Genomic DNA, 19,703 nt, shown 5'->3' on the forward strand with positions numbered 1-19,703 from the left:
TACATTTCATTTTCATTAACAAAAAGTTCGGTCATTTTTCTTTTAGTCTCCCCAGTCGCCGAGGCTCGTTTTCTATGATACTCCACTGTTTACTCCGTCATTCGATATTGCGAACAAATGAAAAAAAGCATCATAATCTCATTTAAGATTAGATACAACGAATTAATTAAAACAAATATCATTTACGATTATATTAAAATTATGCAATCGATTATGATATTAAAATTATCAATCTAGGCCTACTTTTCTATATTCGTCTATTTTTTGTCTTTTATTTTAGAAAAGTTTTTCTGCAGCCTTCTTGGTGTGTGAATAGTTAGCCTATCTACGTAGCCATTATTTATTATTCAGAATGAATAAAGATTTCTCCGGAATGTCTTTCTGATGCCCTCGAGGAAAATATTTCTGATGTGAATTATTCTCATTTGTGATTTTAAGTTTTTGCTTGTATTTTAATGAGATTTTCTCGAATTTCTCAAAATGTTATGGTTAAATGCATTTTTTTTAGACGAGCAGGATTCATTACCAACTCTTACGACAGAGCAAGACGTGAAAAAAAGCAGAAGAATATTCAGCTCTTGTAATCCCTCGACGTACAATTTTAGGAATGTTCAGTAAGAGTAACGTATCATTTATCTATCGACGTTATCTACGATATTTCGACAGAGAGCTGACGGTAGCTACTCACGGCTAGGACCGTGACGGTATCGTAAGCTGTGAGAAGTAGCATTATTATTAAATGTACTTCATCGAATTGCAGTTCAGATGGACTGGGAATAAAATGTTGCAAATTCTCTACTCAGTAACCTTGCCGAGTAATGCACTTGAAAATGGATATGATTTTCAACACAACGCATTCTTCAATTGTCATGGAGATATCGATCACCGAGTAAAGAAAGTTTCAAAGGAAATCAGTGGATTCGGATGCAGCCGTCCCGTCCAATATTTTGTAACTTTGTTCTAGGGTCTCAATAAGAGCATTGTTGTCCATTAACTCGTATATTCTTAGTATGAGAAGACTAGGATGACAACAGAAAGTTAAATGAAATGGCTTTAACTAAGGCTCAGCGTAACTACTGACGAAGGAATGTGCGTTTTCAAAATTGGCGCCTCCAGCATACATGTAGCCAAGACCACGGTCAAGGATTTTTGTTTGCCCCTCGACATTATGAACAATAAACAATCATCACAGTTGCTTTCTCCTTAAAGATCAGTGTTGCATTCGTATCCTAATGTAAAGGGTTTATTTATCGACCGGCGTTGAAGTTATTACGCCAAAGACGCACGAAAAAAATCGAGTGAGTAAATCGAGAGCAGCGGCGAGCGCCATTTTCCATTTGTGTTTGCAGCATTCGTCATGTGTTCCAGTACGATTTCTAAGTGGAGAAAGTTTGTTCGAAATTCCGCCGTTCTTCGCCATTCGGACCTTTCTAAAATAGTGTGGAGCCTTTCGGAATAAGGGGAAACGACCCCAGAAGCTTCATATTGCGCGAGAGGCACGTTCAAGGGCCGAAATAACAGTTAGTATTGGTCGTTTTAGAAGAGTTTGCGAGTGTGCTCGGAGGAGGAGCAGTCGACTTGTGTCTGAGTGAAGGAAGGAAGGAAGAAGGAAACCTCAATGATCCACCGGTACCCAATGTGAGACTGTTCCCTGTGGGGGTGCAACTAATAGGGTTTGTCTGTCGGGCCGCTGCGAGAGTTTGTTGTAGGCTGTGGATTCCTTGGGGCGACTATATGTGTGTGCGGTTGCCCCTGGTGACGGGGGTGGGTGCCATCTGCAGACATTGGGCGCATAGCGAGCAAGCACGCTCTCAAAGTCCCCGTGTCTGGCAAGAACGGGTGTCCCGGTAGTCGAGACCACCGCGGAGGAGGCGGACGAAGGCCCAACAAAGGTTCTGGAGGAGGAGGAGGAGGGGCCGCCGCCGCAGGAGGAGGAGGAGGCGCCCGCGCCCATTTGGCAGCCGCCCCGCCGCCGCCGCCGCCGCCGTCGTCCCAGCCCCAACAGCAGCAGCCACCCGCCTCGAACAACACCAACACTAACACCAACACCACCACTACAGCGCCCACGCCCACCCCGCCCGTCATGAACCACGTCACTGAACCGCCCACCCCGGACAAGGACCTCGAGCTCATGGATACCCAGGAAGGTACGGTTCGGTTTGGTGCCCCTGCAGGAGGGGGAGGTCCTAGGAAGCCTCCTTGGGGAACCTCCTCCTCCTCCTCCTTCCCAAGGGCGCCTGGTCTAGGCTAGGCACCCCTTACCTTGCCCAACCTCATGATCCTAAATATTCTTAATGTACCCTAGCCTAGGTTAGGCCGTTGAATTAATGTATGATAAACGAGAAATACCGATAATTATTAGGGTAAAACATCAAAGCAGGCCACGCAGGCCAGCTACCATCAGTGCAAGCCACCCTCCGAAAAAGTACATTATAACGCGTCCTGACACCCGAGATGGGCATCAGTCGCGACTTTTTGTTGGTGAGAAACGGAGCTAAAGACCTCTACTCTCCTTTCGAAGTAAGTATTTTCCCCAAAGTTAGAAATTAAGGCCAAAATTTTTAAGATTTAAACAGATTTAAACAGATGGTACTGAAAATGGCGCCCACGGCATTGGAAATCTCACCAAAACCGCGTTCAAACATTTTTTACTACAAACTCGAGTATTTGAAGGTTGCACGCCATCTCGATGTTTACGAGTCGCTTGTGTCAACAAACTTTCCATTTCCTGTGATAAATCCGCACACCACTTGTACCCACAGACGCTGGAGCACTTTTATCACAACAATCGAAACACGATTTTCTTTCTCATCAACAACAAGCCATGGCGTAAACAGCTGTTGGGGTAGAAGATGACGAGAAGCGTGCTCTTGCTAATTTTTATTTTTAAATAAGTAGTAAAACATCAATATTTTACATATTTATGATGATTAATTTGAAAATATTCGTTATTGAAAAAGCAACTCGACTCTGACTCAAATTTAAGTAATTATTTTTCTGAATTAGAACGTTCTTTTAAGTTCTGTATTATGACGTCACGACATCTTGACTTTCGTACCTATTGTAAATAATTGCTATACTCAACTGTCATTGCAGAACAGTTTACCAGTTATTCATGCAGATTGTTATCAGCTATACATGTAATTGTTATATATTGTAATGCGCATATATCTTTATTATTTACTTTGTTGGGATATATGAAGATGTTTTACTGCTGGATTATCGCCGTAGTGTGAACAGCAAATCGTTTTCGGTTACCTATGGGCCTCATTGTCTGTTTTTCCGGCAACCATAAGCAAAATTATGGGGCCGGAATTTGCAATGACCAGAAAGTCGTTAAAAGAGGAAAGTTAGCATTGAGGGGCATATGTTTTGACTGAGACAAAAAATACAAATTTATTCAATAGCTAGCTTGTAAAAAATACTTGGTTATAGAAAAAACTTGATTGACAACTAAGCAGCATGTCTACTATGGGTTTCAGAGACAGTGCAAGCCACGTTTTTTGGGCAATACCTATTTCTGTAACGAACACTCTTACAGAACGAGATTTTGCTATAGTGCATTACACCCAGTGCCGTAATTTATAAGGGTATCGTGAATCACTAATCGTAAAGAATAACGACACTTGTCCTTGTACCAAGAGACAAAAACTCCATTATGCAGAAATGGGATACGAACACGCGTATAAAGCTCCACCTACTCTCCCCAACCCCACCCCCCCCCACCCCCCCCCCCCTCCACCGCCATCTTTTCTTTTCTTCTTCCCTTCCTCCGCCTTACCTTTCTCTCTCTCTCTCTCTCTCTCTCTTCTCGCTCAATCTCTCTCTCTCACTTTCGGTCTCTCTCTCCTCTCTCTCTCTGTTGCCATTCGGTATGGGTGTGTTGACCCTCCAAACTGGGTATTAAGACTAAAAACACACAAAACGTTGAAATTGGTGAAATTAGCTATGTATTGGAAGTATATATACATAAATATTAAAGCAATTTTATCATTATTGCATTACTATGACAACTAGAATTCATGGAAACAGTTTATAACCTGTTAAGCGTCACCCACGTAATAATACGTTTACCGCGATCTACTCGGTAGCGCCTTCAACGGGATATTACGTTCAAGACTTTAAACTGTGCTTGTCAAGCCGTCGGCCCCGTAATAATACGTTTTACTCGTATAGAAAGTGTAGGAACATCATTTGGTAACACTCTCAGCACATGGGAAACTTATTTCCAGCCTTGGCAACTCTTTCCTGGTGGTCGCTTATGCTAGAAACTGCCTGTCCCTGTTGGTTTTCTTTCAATACGCTTCGGGCGTTTATCGAGACAAATTGGATTTCGCGTCTTTCACAATGAATGTCCCAAAGAGGAGGCATATTTCTTTAGGTGAGATCAATCAAATACTAGATGAGGAGTGTGATATTGATAACCTATTTGATGATGAGCTCTAGTTCTGAATCCTCCAGTGATGATACAAACTTTTCTTCCAATTGCGGGAGTGAAGTAGATGACTTTTCTTTGCCGAGTGACTGGACTCCGAGAGAGAGAGAGAGAGAGAGAGAGAGTTTTGAGAGGAGAGAAGAAGAGAGAGGAGAGAGACCAACAGAATTTTTCCTACAGTTAATTCCATGAATAACAAGCATAAAAATCAATATTAACTTTGAAAAACTATCATCAGTGCTATGATCGCTGATTACAAAAAAAGCGTACGGTACGTTAGCAGCGAGCTCATCAGGGCGGACGCTTAACAGGATAATGGAACGGCGTATGTGGTGAATAAGCCTCCACTAATGTGGCAACGATGATTTTGCCCATTCTTAGCATGCAAACATTAAAGCATGCAAACATTAAAGGTTACATTTATTTCTGGCATACGATTATTTAAGAAATTCAAAAATACTAATAAAGACTGAAATCAATGAAAGTGCTAGCAAAAACAAAAAAGCAAAAAAAAAAAAAACGTAGTCGTTCCTCTATGCACTTTTCCGTATTCGTTCCTCTATGGTTTTCGGCAGCCCAGATGTACTGAAAACGTTAGAAACATTTGATTTTTTTATCTACTTAGAAATATCTGTAATTTTTCGGGGTAATTTGGTTGCAAAAAAAGGGATAATATACATGAATTAAATCAAAATTTTTAAATAACAATGTAAATTTAAACTAAATAACGAGTAAGTAAACAGTTTAGGGAATAAAACTTTGCAGTTTCGTCGTCTGTCGTCGTCTGTCGTCGTCTGCTATAATTGTGTTTATGGCGCGCGCGCTTAGAAACCAGGAACAGCAACGGGTTTAAAGTGCAATGTGGAGTGAACTGAGACCAAAAGTGTATAATAACAATCAAATAAGCACTGTGGAGTTTCAGTTGTGATGGCAGTAAGGATAAAAACCGCCGATTACAAGGTAAGAATGAATTCAGGTTCCAACCATAACCCCGGGAATAACAAGTTTCATACTTCACTAATATAGGCAACAAAATGTTGTTTTATTGTGCTGATTACAACTGCCAATCTTGAGTCAAGATCAATAAACGTTACATTACATACCAGCGAACATTGTTCAAATGAGTGCTGGGAAGCGGCTGGGGAAAGATGGTGTCCGTCACTGATGAGAACCGTCCATGAAAAAACGTAGCCGCCATATTGGATTTCAAACTGCCTTGTTGAAAAATATTTTTACGAAGAGCTCACATGCTTATTTTAGTTCGTATGGGGCTTTTCATTATATCCACAATATGTTGACGAAAACTTCAGTCTTTTAAATGGTATGCTTAGAGTTGCAATTGTATTCATGTTTCACCAATTAATAAATATCGATGAAATAAGACCCGTCTACCGTGATGAGGGTTGGCCTGTACTGATGTTTCCCCTATTTGTCATGTTTTCAGGCTATCTAGACTTGACCTGGTACCTCAGTCTTGACCTTGACATTGTCATTGTACCCTGTTGGATACCAGTTATATTTATTGAGTAAGGGTAAGAAATAGTTAATTTTAGGTAGTGGGTACGCGTTATTATAAGTTTAATTTAGTACCTGTAGATATGATGTCTTGTACCTCATTCAGATATTATATAGGGTAGAATATCACAGCAGGCCAACCAGGCCACCTACATTCAACGCTTGCCACCCTCCGAAAAAGTACATTATAACGCGTCCCTGACACCCGAGATGGGCATCAGTCCCGCGACTTCTTGTTGGTGAGAAACGGAGCTAAAGACCTCTACTCGCCTTTCGAAGTAAGTATTTTCTCCAAAGTTAGAAATTAAGGCCAAAAAATTTTAAGATTTAAACAGAGGGTACTGAAAATGGCGCCCACGGCAGTGGAAATCTCACCAAAACGCTTTAGAAATTTTTACTTATTCAACTAAAATGTTTCGAAGATTGACGCCATCTCGATGTTTACGGAGTCGCTTGTGTCAACAAACTTTCCATTTCCTGTGATAAATCCGCACACAATTTTTACCCACAGACGCTGGAGCACTTTTATCACACAATCGAAACACGATTTCTCACCAACAAGAAGCCAGGAGTAAACGCTGTTTTGGGTAGAAGATGACGAGAAGCGTGCTCTTAGCTAATTTTTAAATAAGTAGTAAAACATCAATATTTTACAAATTTATGATGATTAATTTGAAAATATGTCGTTATTGAAAAGCAACTCGACTCTGACTCAAATTTAAGTAATTATTTTTCTGAATTAGAACGTTCTTTTAAGTTCTGTATTATGACGTCACGACATCTTGACTTTCGTACCTATTGTAAATAATTGCTATACTGCAACTGTCATTGGGCATGAACATTTACCAGTTTTATTCTGCAGATTGTTATCAGCTATACATGTAATTGTTATATAATTGTAATGCGCATATATATCTTATTATTTACTTTTTGGATATATGAAGATGTTTTACTGCTGGATTATCGCCGTATGTGACGCAATCGTTTTCGGTCCATGGGCCTCTGTCTGTTTTCGCACCATAAGAAATTATGGGGCCGAATTTGCAATGACCAGAAAGTCGTTAAAAGAGGAAAGTTAGCATTGAGGGGCATATGTTTTGACTGAGAAAATACAAATTTATTCAATAGCTAGCTTGTAAAAAATACTTGGTTATAAAAACTTGATTGACAACTAAGCAGCATATCTACTATGGGTTTCAGAGACATGCAAGCACGTTTTTGGGCAATACCTATTTCTGTAACGAACACTCGTAACAGAACGAGATTTTTTGCTATAGTGCATTACACCCAGTGCCGTAAATAATATAAGGGTATCGTGAATCACTAATCGTAAAGAATAACGACACTTGTCCTTGTACCAAGAGACAAAAGCTCCATTATGCAGAAATGGATATGAACAACGTGTATAAAGCTCCACCTACCCCCCCCCCCCCCCCCCCCCGCCCTCTCTCCCCCCCGCCTCCCCCCCCCCCCCTCCATCCGACCACCCGCCATCCCTTTTCTTCTTCGTTCCTCCGCCTTCCTTTCTCTCTCTCTCTCTCTCTCTCTCTCTCTCTCTCTCTCTCTCTCTGTTGCCATTCGGTATGTGTTGACCCTCCAAACTGGGTTATAAGGACTACACACAAAACGTTGAAATTGGTGAAATTAGGCTATGTATTGGAAGTATATATACATAAATATTAAAGCAAATTTTATCATTATTGCATTACTATGACAACTTGAATCATGGAAACAGTTTATAATAATGGAACGGCGTATGTGTGAAGCCTCCACTAATGTTGGCAACGATGATTTTGCCATTCTTAGCATGCAAACATTAAAGGTTACATTTATTTCTGGCATACGATTATTAAAGAAATTCAAAATACTAATAAAGACTGAAATCAATGAAAAGTGCTAGCAAAAAACAAAAAAGCAAAAAAAAAAAAAAAAGTCGTTGTTCCTCTGCACTTTTCCGTATTCGTTCCTCTATGGTTTTCGGCAGCCAGATGTACGAAAACATTAGAAACATTTGATTTTATCTACTTTAGAAATATCTGTAATTTTTCGGGGTAATTTGGTTGCAAAAAAGGGATAATATACCTACATGAATTAAATCAAAATTTTTAAATAACAAAGTAAAATTTAAACTAAATAACGAGTAAAGTAACAGTTTAGGGAATAAAACTTTGCAGTTTTCGTCGTCTGTTGTCGTCTGCCGTCGTCTGCTGTTCGTAATTGTGTTTATGGCGCGCGCGCTTAGAAACCAGGAACAGCAACGGGTTTAAAGTGCAATGTGGAGTGAACTGAGACCAAAATGTGTATTAATAATCAAATAAAGCAACTGTGGAGTTTCAGTTGTGATGGCAGTAAGGAGATAAAACCGCCGATTACAAGGTAAGAATGAATTCAGTTCAAAACCATAACCCCGGGAATAACAAGTTTTCATACTTTTCACTAATATAGGCAACAAAATGTTGTTTTATTGTGCTGATTACAACTGCAATCTTGAGTAAGATCAATAAAAAACGTTACATACATACGCTAACATTGTTCAAATGATTGCTGGGAAGGCTGGGGAAGATGGTGGCCGTCACTGATGAGAAACCGTCCATGCAAAACGTAGCCGCCATATTGGATTTCAAAACTGCCTTGAAAACATATTTTACGAAGAGCTCACAGGCTTTCATTTTACGTTTCGGTATGGGGTCTTTTCAGATATCACAATATGTTAGAACGAAACTTTCAGTCTTTTAAATGGTATGCTTAGAGTTGCAATTGTATTCATGTTTCACCAATTAAATATCGAGTGAATAAGACCCGTCCACCGTGATGAGGGTTGGCCTGTCGTGATATTCTACCCTACCCTTTTGGTTTAGGATGGATTGGTTAACCTGTCTCGTTTTAATTATGTCGTAGGCTAGCACGACCCTTGGAGTAGTTTTATTAAGAGACCTAGCCTGTGATAAACGAGCGCAATAGTCTGTAGTCTGCCTGTACATTTTAAATATATATTGTAACTTTCGCGATATTGTAATCTTTTTTATCGTCAACTACCTAAGCCTATAGTATGTGCGTTGTTTTTTACAATGCACCTTTAACCACATTCACGCAGGCCATTTGTTTGTTTTTCGGTCCTTAGGGCTGTAGGCTTGGGGATGTGACAATGAACTTGGTGCGACCCCAAAGGGAAAGCAGGGTTTTTCAGTGAAGCCGACCTAAAGGAAGTGGATACCACTAATAGGAATGATCTAGCTAGAATGAATAAGCCCAAAGATTAAGATTTTATGATAACGATTCTCATTGGTTTTTTTGGCATCTAAAGGCTGTTGACCCATATCTGCCAATCTGTCTTTCCGGATAATAGACTCTCTCTGCTAATTTGGAATTGACTGACCTCAAAAACTGACTGTTTGGATACATGATGAATAGGGAGAGCAACGGCCTTGTCTTCAGTTGGCCAAGATGTTGTCATCATTAAGACACTTGTGATATCTGTAATCTTAAATCTAGTTCTTACATATAATTCATGTCAATGGTTGGTAGTCCACAAGGAGAAGTCTAAGCCAATAAAGAACAGAGATATCTAAAGGCCAATGACAGTTATGGTTCCAGATTTTACTTCCTCCAACCTAACCTAGCCAGAGCCAGATCGTGCCTGATTTTAAGGGCAGACAGTTGTTGTGGCAGCATTGGCACTAGACTCTTACATTGCTCCAGAGTTTGAAAGTAGTTAAATCAGTTGGATTTGATGGTTCAATTACTAACTGTAGTTTATTCTTAGTGTCCTGATTAATCACCAGAAACCATAACTGTTTTCCCTCTGGGGTTCTTGTAATTTGTAGGTCAGGGATAGGGCTATGGAAAACACGACACCGATCAGGTGTCACCAACATTAAGAGTCTGAAACTTGCAAAACAAAGAAAGCTTTCAGAAAATTGCAAGGTTATGTATTTTGTGAGACGTTGGTATACAATTGCCCAGCTGGTTTGGCTACTAGCCGACTCTGAGGTGGAGTTTTTTTTATCATTAGTCCAGGATCTAGGTAAACCTAACTAAGACTGTCAGATTGTAAGATTTTTCATTTTAGACAGTCTCAAAACAAAAAACATGTTTTTGCTAACAGCAATAGTTAAAAAGGCATAAAACACAAGATAAAAGCTGGAAATTGTAGTTCGTATTATGGTTAAATTAGGTCCTTTTGAAACCTGGACCTAGTTTGCCAGTAGAGCTCTGTGGAAAAAAATCAATTATATAAACTAATTCAGTTAGTGTGTCCTGAACTTGTGACACTTATTAAAATGGAGAGACATATAGGTATGTAATCTTGTTAATTCCCTTTACATATTTTTCACAATTTAAGAGTTATAGTAGAGAACATAAATTAAGTTAAGAGCATTATACACTATTAGGTATGACTTAAAATTTTGACATTTTGCTCGGTAGCTTCCATTTCTAGTCTAGGCTTTGGGCTGTCGCTTTAGTAATGTCAACCACAAGTTTTGAAATTTGCTGCTTTTTTATCTTGAGAATTGCAGAAAATTAAATTGGAATCTGCCTTTCTTTTAGTTAAATTTTAGTAGAGTACCGTAGAGTGGGGGAAGTGCGCACCTTTTTTGTCTTTTTTTTTACCTCTGGTAAGAGTTCTAGGAAGAAACTGAAAAAAGTGAGACGTTTTTTATTGTTTATTAATAAGGCAACCTTTTGCACAAATTGAAATGTTTATGAAAATATTTATGTGCTAGGTAGTGCAAAAAATATATGGGTGTGCATTTACCCCAGGGTTTGGGGGAAGTGAGCACTATGTTTTTGTTTTTCAAATTTAAGCACACTTAAGCTTACTTTAACAATCCTATGCATACCTTAGATGCAATATCACACAATAAGGACTTTAACCAAAATATATTTTATATTTATAGTGTGTGTACTTTTCTAAGATCGCTGTGGTGTGGCCTGTACAGAAATCTTACGTTGGCAATTTTCTTGTTATGGTAATCATATTAGCTTCATGGAGTCTATTGAAATAGTTTTTATTTCTTAAAATGTGATTCTTTGTTTGCATCAGATATTTTGAATATATCTTATTTCGTATATTCTTCGTGAAAACCTCAGTTTCACTAATGAAAATGAAGATATGGTATATTTTTTCCCCGGCGATGCCACATCTGAGTTCAGGGGAGTGAGGGGACCTATGGTTTTTAAGAGGATTTAAAAGGTCATGGTCAATATCATTAAAGGATACTCGCACTTGATCACCCACTGTGAACAGTATGGACAGCCCAGCCCAAATGACTCCCGTAAACGTCTTCACCCTCCACTGAGGCCAAGGAAATAGTCTATAATTTCCTGAAATACTTCATTTTATAAAAACATCTTGACGGTCCTGTAACTGATGTTTTGAAGGCTATCCAGAGAACATCTGAAGCAACAAAAGTGTTAGAAATGACTGTTCATAGACTTAAGAAGCAAGAGAGGCAGGAAATATAGTGGAATCTCCAGTGTTTCAAAAAAGAAAAGAGAAAGTGAATCCTGTGACTGACTTGGATGATTTTGTTAAAAATGTTATGCAGAGAAGGAATGCGTGGTTGTCTTTTCCAAGGGCATAATAGATCGATTGACTTAGGAATTTGTTTCAAGTCCAAACACCGGAACCAACAGGCCACTCAGCCCATATACAATTATAGAAAGAGAAAGAAGGAATAGCTAAGTAGAATCGGGAATGGGGAAAAAAAAAAAAAGTTAACAGGGAAGAAGCAAACCCTTTCCCTCGACTCCCAAGGTCTCAAGTGAATCCTCCTAAGAAGGATTACCTGGCCCCACCCTAGCGATCTTAGAAAAGTAAACGCACTATGGTAGGTAATGCATGACTGATGATGATGAATACCATACTAGGTACGTAATGTATTTCTCAACGCACGACCATGCCAGGCATTTCTGAAGCCTTGAAGTAAACTTTGTTTTGTTCATGAAACTTACCTGTCAGATATATATATAGCTGTATTTCTGAAGTCCGACAGAATTTTCAAAAACTTCCGACACACGCAGTGGCGGCCAGGTGGTTAGTACCCATTCCCGCCGCTGGGGAGGCGGTATCAGGAACCATTCCCATTTTCTATTCATAATTTTTCTGTCGCTGGTGCTGAAAACACCTGTTTTCAGTACCTCCGTCTTAGGATTTTGGAAACTTCATTGCCCTAAGTATCCTAATTGTCTTTTGATTTATTTACTTGGATTTGTGGCTAGCATACGCTATCTTAAATTGATTTGAATTTGATTCATTTTTGCATAAAATATCTGAATCTAGTTAGGCTAGTTTTCAGACGGGGTTGTCTGAAACAAAGATAGGGTGGGGGTGGCTACCGAAAGCTTCGGTAGATCCGCACTTGGTATGTACGAGGGGTATGGGTCTTGCTTCTTTGTTGAGATTTGTCATGTAAGGAGTGTGAGACTTTGTCATTTCCGTAAGGAACGGATGATTCGTATACGCATCAGAATAAAAATGTCTAATTCCGTAAGGAAGACGTATGATCGTATGTACGCAATTATCAGTAAACATGTCTAATTCCGTAAGGAAGACGTATGATTTCGTATTTCGTAACCGCAATTATGCAGTAACAAAAGTCAGGGTAGTGAACCTGCTAACCTTCCTGTAGACTTTATTTTGCCTAACCCTGTAGTATGGCCTACGGGCTATGAATATGTCTACGAGAGGTGCTCGCTCTCCTTCATTGCTGGAAAGTGCTACTTCTGTAATTGTTACTCCTAACCCTGCAGTGTTGCCTTCGGGCCCTAAGCAGTGTCTGTAGAGGAATTGCCCTTTCTCTGTGATACTCTTTCGATTCGTATCTTAGAATCGAAAGTGCTTGCTTTAGAGAGTAAAAGTGAAGTGCAGAAGTGCAGTGATACCCCCCTTGTGTAGTGAGGGTCGTCAGATCGGCCTCGTTTCGCCTCTAGGCCGGGACCTCTGCTTGACTCCCAGGACCCGGGGAGGGAGCATGTCGAAAGCCTAAGGAGGGTTACAAGGAACCCCCACCGATCTGGCGTGCCTTCGGCAGTTTCTGATGAAAATCCCCAGACTGCCAAAGTGCAGTGCGCGTGCACGAATCCTGAAAGATTGCTTCTCGTCTCCGAAGCGTCCTCCCCATGCAGGGGTTGGAGCTTTCGGAAGGACTCGCGCCCTCTAAATAGAAGCTTTATAGAAGAGGACGCTTCACGTCCTCTCTCTCTCTCTCGTTATGCGTTTCAGTGAGAAGTAAGAAGGCGAACGTCGCCTGAACTCGTGTCCGTCTTTCCACCGAGAAATACGTAAGAGAAGTCATAGTAGCAGGAAGCTTTTGAGAGCGGACGCCCGGGACGCTCGGATGGACTCCAGGCGCGCTGCGGGTGCACGCCAACGTGCGCGCTAGGAGACGCCAGTGCGCGCCAGTGGACGCCGAGCGCGCTGCCAGTGGACGCGAGCGCGCTCCAGTGGACGCCGAGCGTGCACCAGCGCACGCCAGGTGTGTCGCCTGGCTGAACGTTTCTGTTGAACTCTTCAAGCTCTTGTTTCAGATATGGGCCTAAAGAATGTTTATCTCTACCTCCGGTGATACCTTCTACCTCACCTGCAAAGAATGTGAAGTAGGCAGTGCTTCGGAGGAAGTTTAAAGTGAACAGACAACTTCTTCTTCGAAACCCAGCAAGACATCGGGTTTCGTGAATTCAAGAGGTCTCTGTCAATTAATATTGCTTTTCGCATAGGTGGATGGAGTTAAGGAAAGCTCAAGGGAAGATCTCGTTTGCTCTACCGCAACCTTTGCCATTCTGCCAATAAATTTAAGTTGCCACTACCGCAGTCAAGACTTTGCGATAAGGCAGTTACGGGTTATGTAAGGCTCGATGTCCTGCACGTCAGGACTCTCGGCAACGTTCAGTGGGATTCTTGCAAAGGCACTCATCAAAAGGACGCTCTTCAGAAAGCGCAAGACAGGACTTCCTTTGCCATACTGCCAATAAATTTTAAGCTTTAGCAGGCATTAGTTGTGATACGGGAGAGGAAGCGGTTGGAGAGTTTCTTCCTCTTCCCAGGATAATTTTGCAAGCTTTTTAGCCCATCTGAAAGGGTTTTTCAGATGATAGATTTTGTTAGTTTCTAGTCGGGACTACGCTGCCGAATTGAACATCGTCGTTCTACCTGCCGTAAGCCCAGTCTCTTAACAGGATTCTTGCCCCTTCCTCGTTTGAGACGGGAATCGAAAAAAAATTAAATGCTTGACTCCCTGGATTACGTTTTGTCAATTCAGTGACTTTCCCCATGACAATTATACTTTCGTTTTGTCAAGTAAGTGGGGTATCCCCTCATTGACAAAATATCTCTTTGTCCCGTAAATGGGTTAGTTCTCATTGACAAACATCTCATTAACTTGATATTGCGTAAGCGAATAAGCTCTTATTGACAAGATTCGGAAGAGCTCTCATTCGTCATTCGCAGACTCGTACAAGAAATAGACTTGTAGACTACGTCAATGAACGCTTATGTCCAGTAACATAAGAAGCTTGAGCTGACTGCTTCGATTCTCTTAAGTTTTGTTCATGAAACTTGCCTGTCAGATATGTATGTAGCTGTATTTCCGAATTCAGCTATATATATGTCTGCCAGGTAAGTATGAACAAACTTTATTGTGAATATAATTTCATATTTTGCCTTGCGTTATTTTACTTCTGGTTGGTTCAAGTCATATACGCTTGCTGTAGTTACTTCTTCGGATGGCAACCGAGAGGTCTATTGTCTATTTTAAGGACATTTAATCGTTACTCCCTGCAGCCTTCCAGGAGTTTCCGATTTATCTTTTACCGTTGTTTATGGTAGTGTTCTGAACGACACAAACGCATCTATATATTTAGCGTTTTCTGTTTCGCTTAAATATACCAGCTTGAGAGTCTTTCTGCTCAAAAATAACGACTATTTCTTCGTAGAATAGGGTAGCTGGCAACCCAGACATAAAGTTAAAGAGAACGAACTTCGTAAGCTTGCTGGCTGCTGCTGTCATAACGCTGTTTGTCTGTCCCCTCCATTCCCAACGAGCCAGTAACCAGAATTCTGGCGCTGTCATGCGCGGTATGATTACGTCTCTCTCTTCTCCTGCGGGATTGGACTGACTAACCGTATCTCCTGTTGGCTGGCGGTTACGTCTCTCCTGCGGGATTGACTGACAACTGTATCTCTGCCCTACAATCACGACTTTAGCCTAAGATTGAGGGGATTTCTTACGTGAATGAATAAACGTTGCATTCGTTTTGCCTTACTATGTTCAACAGAGTTATCTCTTAATCCTTTCGGTGCTCGTTACCGCACGGTATAGAACTACGAGTCTACCGCAACATTGCACTTTTATATGCTCTCCTGCTTAGGCAAAGCGCAGCCTTATTAGGGAAGTAAGCATACTCGGGGAGGGAATGGATGAGCTTGCTGGGGAACCATTTCCTTCCTGAAGAAGTTTGTTTTCCACCCCAATAGACTGCAATTCAGACCACAGTTTTCTCCTACCGGACCCCTTTGGGAAAACTGAAAATATATTCAAGATCTAGGAATGATTCTGAACATCTCTCAGTGCGTTTATCACATGAGGTGATAGAAAAGAAGGTGCCGGACATCTGGATAGGGTTTCAGATGTCTTGGATCTTAATCTGAAAGAAGTAAAAGCTATTCGGTAGTCCTCCAGTCCTCGTAACGAGTTTTGGGAACCAGTGGTCCAGATCAACTCTGATATTCCACAGCTCTCTCATATCTTAAGAAGTATCTTCTCGGTCCTGTTCGAGTTTACGAGAAAGCCATATTATAACAACAGGCGTAGAATGTAACGATCCTCTAGAGGTTCGTTACAGGATTGCAAAAGTCCGTACGAATCGTCTTGATCGACGGCAGCAACTATTGACTTCGAGTGGAATCTTTCTTTAGAAGTAAGTTGAGAGTTGTGGAGACTTTAGGGACGCCCTTTCATTCTTCTCTTCGATATGTTGAGGACGAAGAGGCTTCTTCTTTTCTGCTCCCTTATTCTCGATCCGGGATCGGTACCATTAAACGCCCATCCTATGATATTGAACGGGGATGGATATTTAGTCTCTTTTCCCCTTTTTTCAATCTCTTAGGAAATGTAATAAGAGGATTTATGACGTCACAGGGAGCGACAATGATGCTGATCGCCCATGTTGGCCTTCAGGATCCTGGATTCACAGAGGTCACATACTTCCTAGTTCACTTTCCAAGGACCTTTTCCGAGAGAGTCGGTCTACTCTAACTCGAAAGGTACCTATAACTACCTATATACATCTCCGCTCTGGAGTCTGACTACGTTTCAGGCTATCGAGATGTTGACAGGAATAAGATTACCGTCTTCCATTTCCGTCTGGAAGAATGGGATAAGCTGGCAGTACACAACTATAAAAGAATACGCAAAATATGTTGTTGACGGCCTTTGGGCTCAGAGATTTGCGTCTGTCAAAACAACAAAGCCCACCCCTTCACGATCTTTGAGTTCTGTGGAATCTCGAACCTCGCTCATCATCTACTTTTTGTCTCACCTGTTTTCTCGGAGTCAGACACTCGTGGCGAGATCAGGCGACATATAGTAGCCCTGAGTTCTTGTTGACGAAGTCGGTTGCATTTATACACCCCCGATGATCGTGTAACATGAGACCAGGTTGGGACTGTCAAGGCATTCTTCCTTCGGGGGACTGAATCGCCTTTTTGCTCTGCTCCTTTCCTCCTGGCACCAGAAGCTCGAGTCAGGAGTTGATTCGCTGACGACGTTGGGTTGCGTTGATACACCCCAAGGTTTGCTTAGATTGAATCGCCCAGGCAGTCCAGACATCATCCTTCAGCGAAGAATAGTGCCTATGGTCTTCAGGGTACAGCCTTGCTGTCCTTGATTCGTCTGACTGGTCACTGGTCGGCACCTGACTTTAGTACAGACGGACTGACTGTGCATGTCCAGATCGAAGCTTTCAATATGGAACTTAGACGTAGTCTGAAGTTCTTGATGTCAAAGCATTCGAACCTCTCCTACCTGTTAACTTCTTGCATGTGATCAGGAAGGCCTTCTTCTAACCACCCTAGATAACACAAAGAGGGTTTAGTGAGATTTTAAGCCATCGTCACAAGTTTTGGCTTTAGAGAACACAAGGCGGTGTGCTCTCTAACCCTTCCGTTGTGGCCTAAGAATGGTAACCACCCGTTTTGTCCTTGGGCCAGGAGCTTGGAAGCAAGGATGGCACAAGTTAGTGGGCAGGAGCCAGAGAGAGTCCTGTGCCCTGTCGGGTCTCTCAAGTTTTATCTACATAAAAACTCAAGAAAGGTTCGAAGTCATTCGGGCAATCTGCAGTGTTCCGAAAAAGACCAGACTTGCCCATATCGAAGAACAGCCTGGCTTTAGTGTTAAGGAGTTCTTTCAAAAATGCTCCTTCATTGTGTTTGCACAAAGATTTGAAATCTTTTTATCTGAATGCTCACGAGGTGAGGGCGCGGCCTCGGAAGCATTTCAACAGAGCATGGCACTCAGCAACATCCTGAGTACCATGTTTTAGCGAAGCAACTCTGTGTTCACTTCACACTCCCCTGCGAGATGTGAAGATGGCATATGAGATCTGCTGCTCGCTAGGGCCATACGTGTCTGCAGACACAATCTTGGGGGCAAGAAGTACCACTCATCCTATCCTGTAGAAAATGGTTAGGAAGAGCTCTTAATTTAGTTGTTGAGTCGCCGACAACGGCGACTTCTTAACTCTTAAGCCTTAGTTAACACACCTTAACTTTGGCTAGGTTGGTCAGGTGGTGATATATATATGTATATATATATATTTATTTATTTTACTTCTTAGCCCTCATGGTATGGTCAATATGGTCTAGTCACGTCGTGGTCTCGCCCCTGTTGACAGATCATCTGGAGTGCACCAGCTATATAGGTCTCTACCTCGCTGGCAACTCTAGTAGCACAAGCAGACTTACGTGGCAGTAACCACGAAGCCAGCTATGCTAACAGGTGGAACCAAGATGTAAATCATCTGCATGCATTTGTTTCCCAAAATCCTTCTATTCTGTCCCTTCCCACCTCCAAAGGTGGGATTCAGCTATATATATATCTGACAGGTAAGTTTCATGAACAAAATGATATTGTTATGATACAATAAAGTTTGTTCATTACTTACCTGGCAGATATATATAATCAAGTACCCACCCACCTCCCCTCAGGGGGACAGTGGAAAATAAAAATTATGAATAGAAAATGGGAATGGTTCCTGATACCCCCCCCTACCCCCGCCCCCCTCCCAGCGGCGGAATGGGTACTAACCACCTGGCCGAGCCCCACTGCGTGTGTCGGAAGTTTTTAAAATTCTGTCGGACTTCAGAAAAATACAGCTATATATATATCTGCCAGGTAAGTATGAACAAACTTAATTGTATTATAACAATAACATTTTTAATAAAGGAGCGATTAGACAAACACTGAACAATAGGAGTAAGTTGGAATGCTGAGGGTTAGTTACCTAACAATAAATTTTGCTAGCATGCTCTATTTATGCTCATTAATTATGTATATACTAAGGTAGATTAGGCTATAATTATAAGTTGCTAGGTCTAAGTAGTGTCGCATTGACTTTGATTTTTTCTGTTTTGTTATGCTCGAAATATTGAATATGTAGGCTATAAGGCATGAACCAATTCATTTAGATAGCAATTTGTAGGTGATTAGTGATGAAACCAGCAGGTGCGCGTTTACCCCATGAAAAGTTGCGCAATTACCCCACCCTTCATTCATGACTCACTTCTCATTAATACTTAGACCTAGCAACTTATAATTATAGCCTAATCTACCGTAGTATATACATAATTAATGAGCATAAATAGAGCATGCTAGCAAAATTTATTGTTAGGTAACTAACCCTTAGCATTCCAACTTACCGTTTTGTCCAAAATTTCTTTCAATGCTCCGTTCTCCCTGTACTGAGCCGTGGTGGTCTATTTTCTTAATGAGATAGTTGGGTAACACTAGGTAAAGTTGAATCAGGAACTCTCTCTCATATTCAAACTGTGATAAAAGAAAAAAATGTAAACCTGTTTTTGACGATTAAAAAGAATAACTTCCTTCAGTGCGCACTGACCCCAGGGGTTGCGCACTTCCCCCACTCTACGGTATACTTGGGAAGATGATAAATTTCCAGAATGGGTGTAGGGGCAAATACAAAGGTGACTACATGTCAATAAAAACACTTTGTTTTCCGTAGTACTGAATGATTATATTCTTTAGTTCTTAGTTCATAAATGGGGTTAAGTAATGATCTATGTCTGTTCTGTTCATACAATTTATGACTGAGTCAATTTAAACCTAATTGCAATTCCAATACTTAGCAGAAAGATTATGTATTAAATGTTGGTGTAATGTGAATGTTATCACAAGCGAACAACTCAAACGAAATCTGTGCTACAGTTTTTATTGCATTGCTATGCCTGTCTGAGCATTCGCTTTGGTAATAGAAACAATATACTATGTCGATAGTTAAGTTTTCATTGTCGAGCTTAGGAAATGCAAAATGAGATATACTCTGTGTATTTGTAGGTATGTTTATTTTGTTGCCTAGTGAAATTTGCATTCAAACTCCAAGGTTGTGCAATTTTGTTGCATTGGTTCATATACCAAAACAATGAATAAGTGTTTATTTATAACAAAATCATTATGTATACTGTAGGTAATAGGTTGATACATCAAAGATACTTGTACTGTATTTGTTACTGTACTAA

General features: G+C 40.9%; 1 protein-coding gene across 3 annotated transcripts in view; it reads left to right on the forward strand.

Moving 5' to 3' along the window:
* Positions 1 to 1,345: 1,345 nt before the first annotated feature.
* The window catches only part of LOC135217997 (ubiquitin carboxyl-terminal hydrolase 7-like), a 52,076-nt gene continuing 33,718 nt past the window's right edge, over positions 1,346 to 19,703 (forward strand). For 2 of the 3 annotated variants that reach the window (XM_064254125.1, XM_064254127.1), the window contains exon 1: positions 1,346 to 2,147. In XM_064254125.1, coding sequence (XP_064110195.1) covers positions 2,084 to 2,147 — 64 coding nt within the window. In that variant the 5' untranslated portion in view covers positions 1,346 to 2,083. The remainder of the gene's footprint in view (positions 2,148 to 19,703) is intronic. The other variant, XM_064254126.1, reaches the window with a different exon arrangement.

The sequence above is a fragment of the Macrobrachium nipponense genome, chromosome 9 (assembly GCF_015104395.2).
Source record: "Macrobrachium nipponense isolate FS-2020 chromosome 9, ASM1510439v2, whole genome shotgun sequence".
In the NCBI taxonomy this organism is placed as follows: domain Eukaryota; kingdom Metazoa; phylum Arthropoda; class Malacostraca; order Decapoda; family Palaemonidae; genus Macrobrachium; species Macrobrachium nipponense.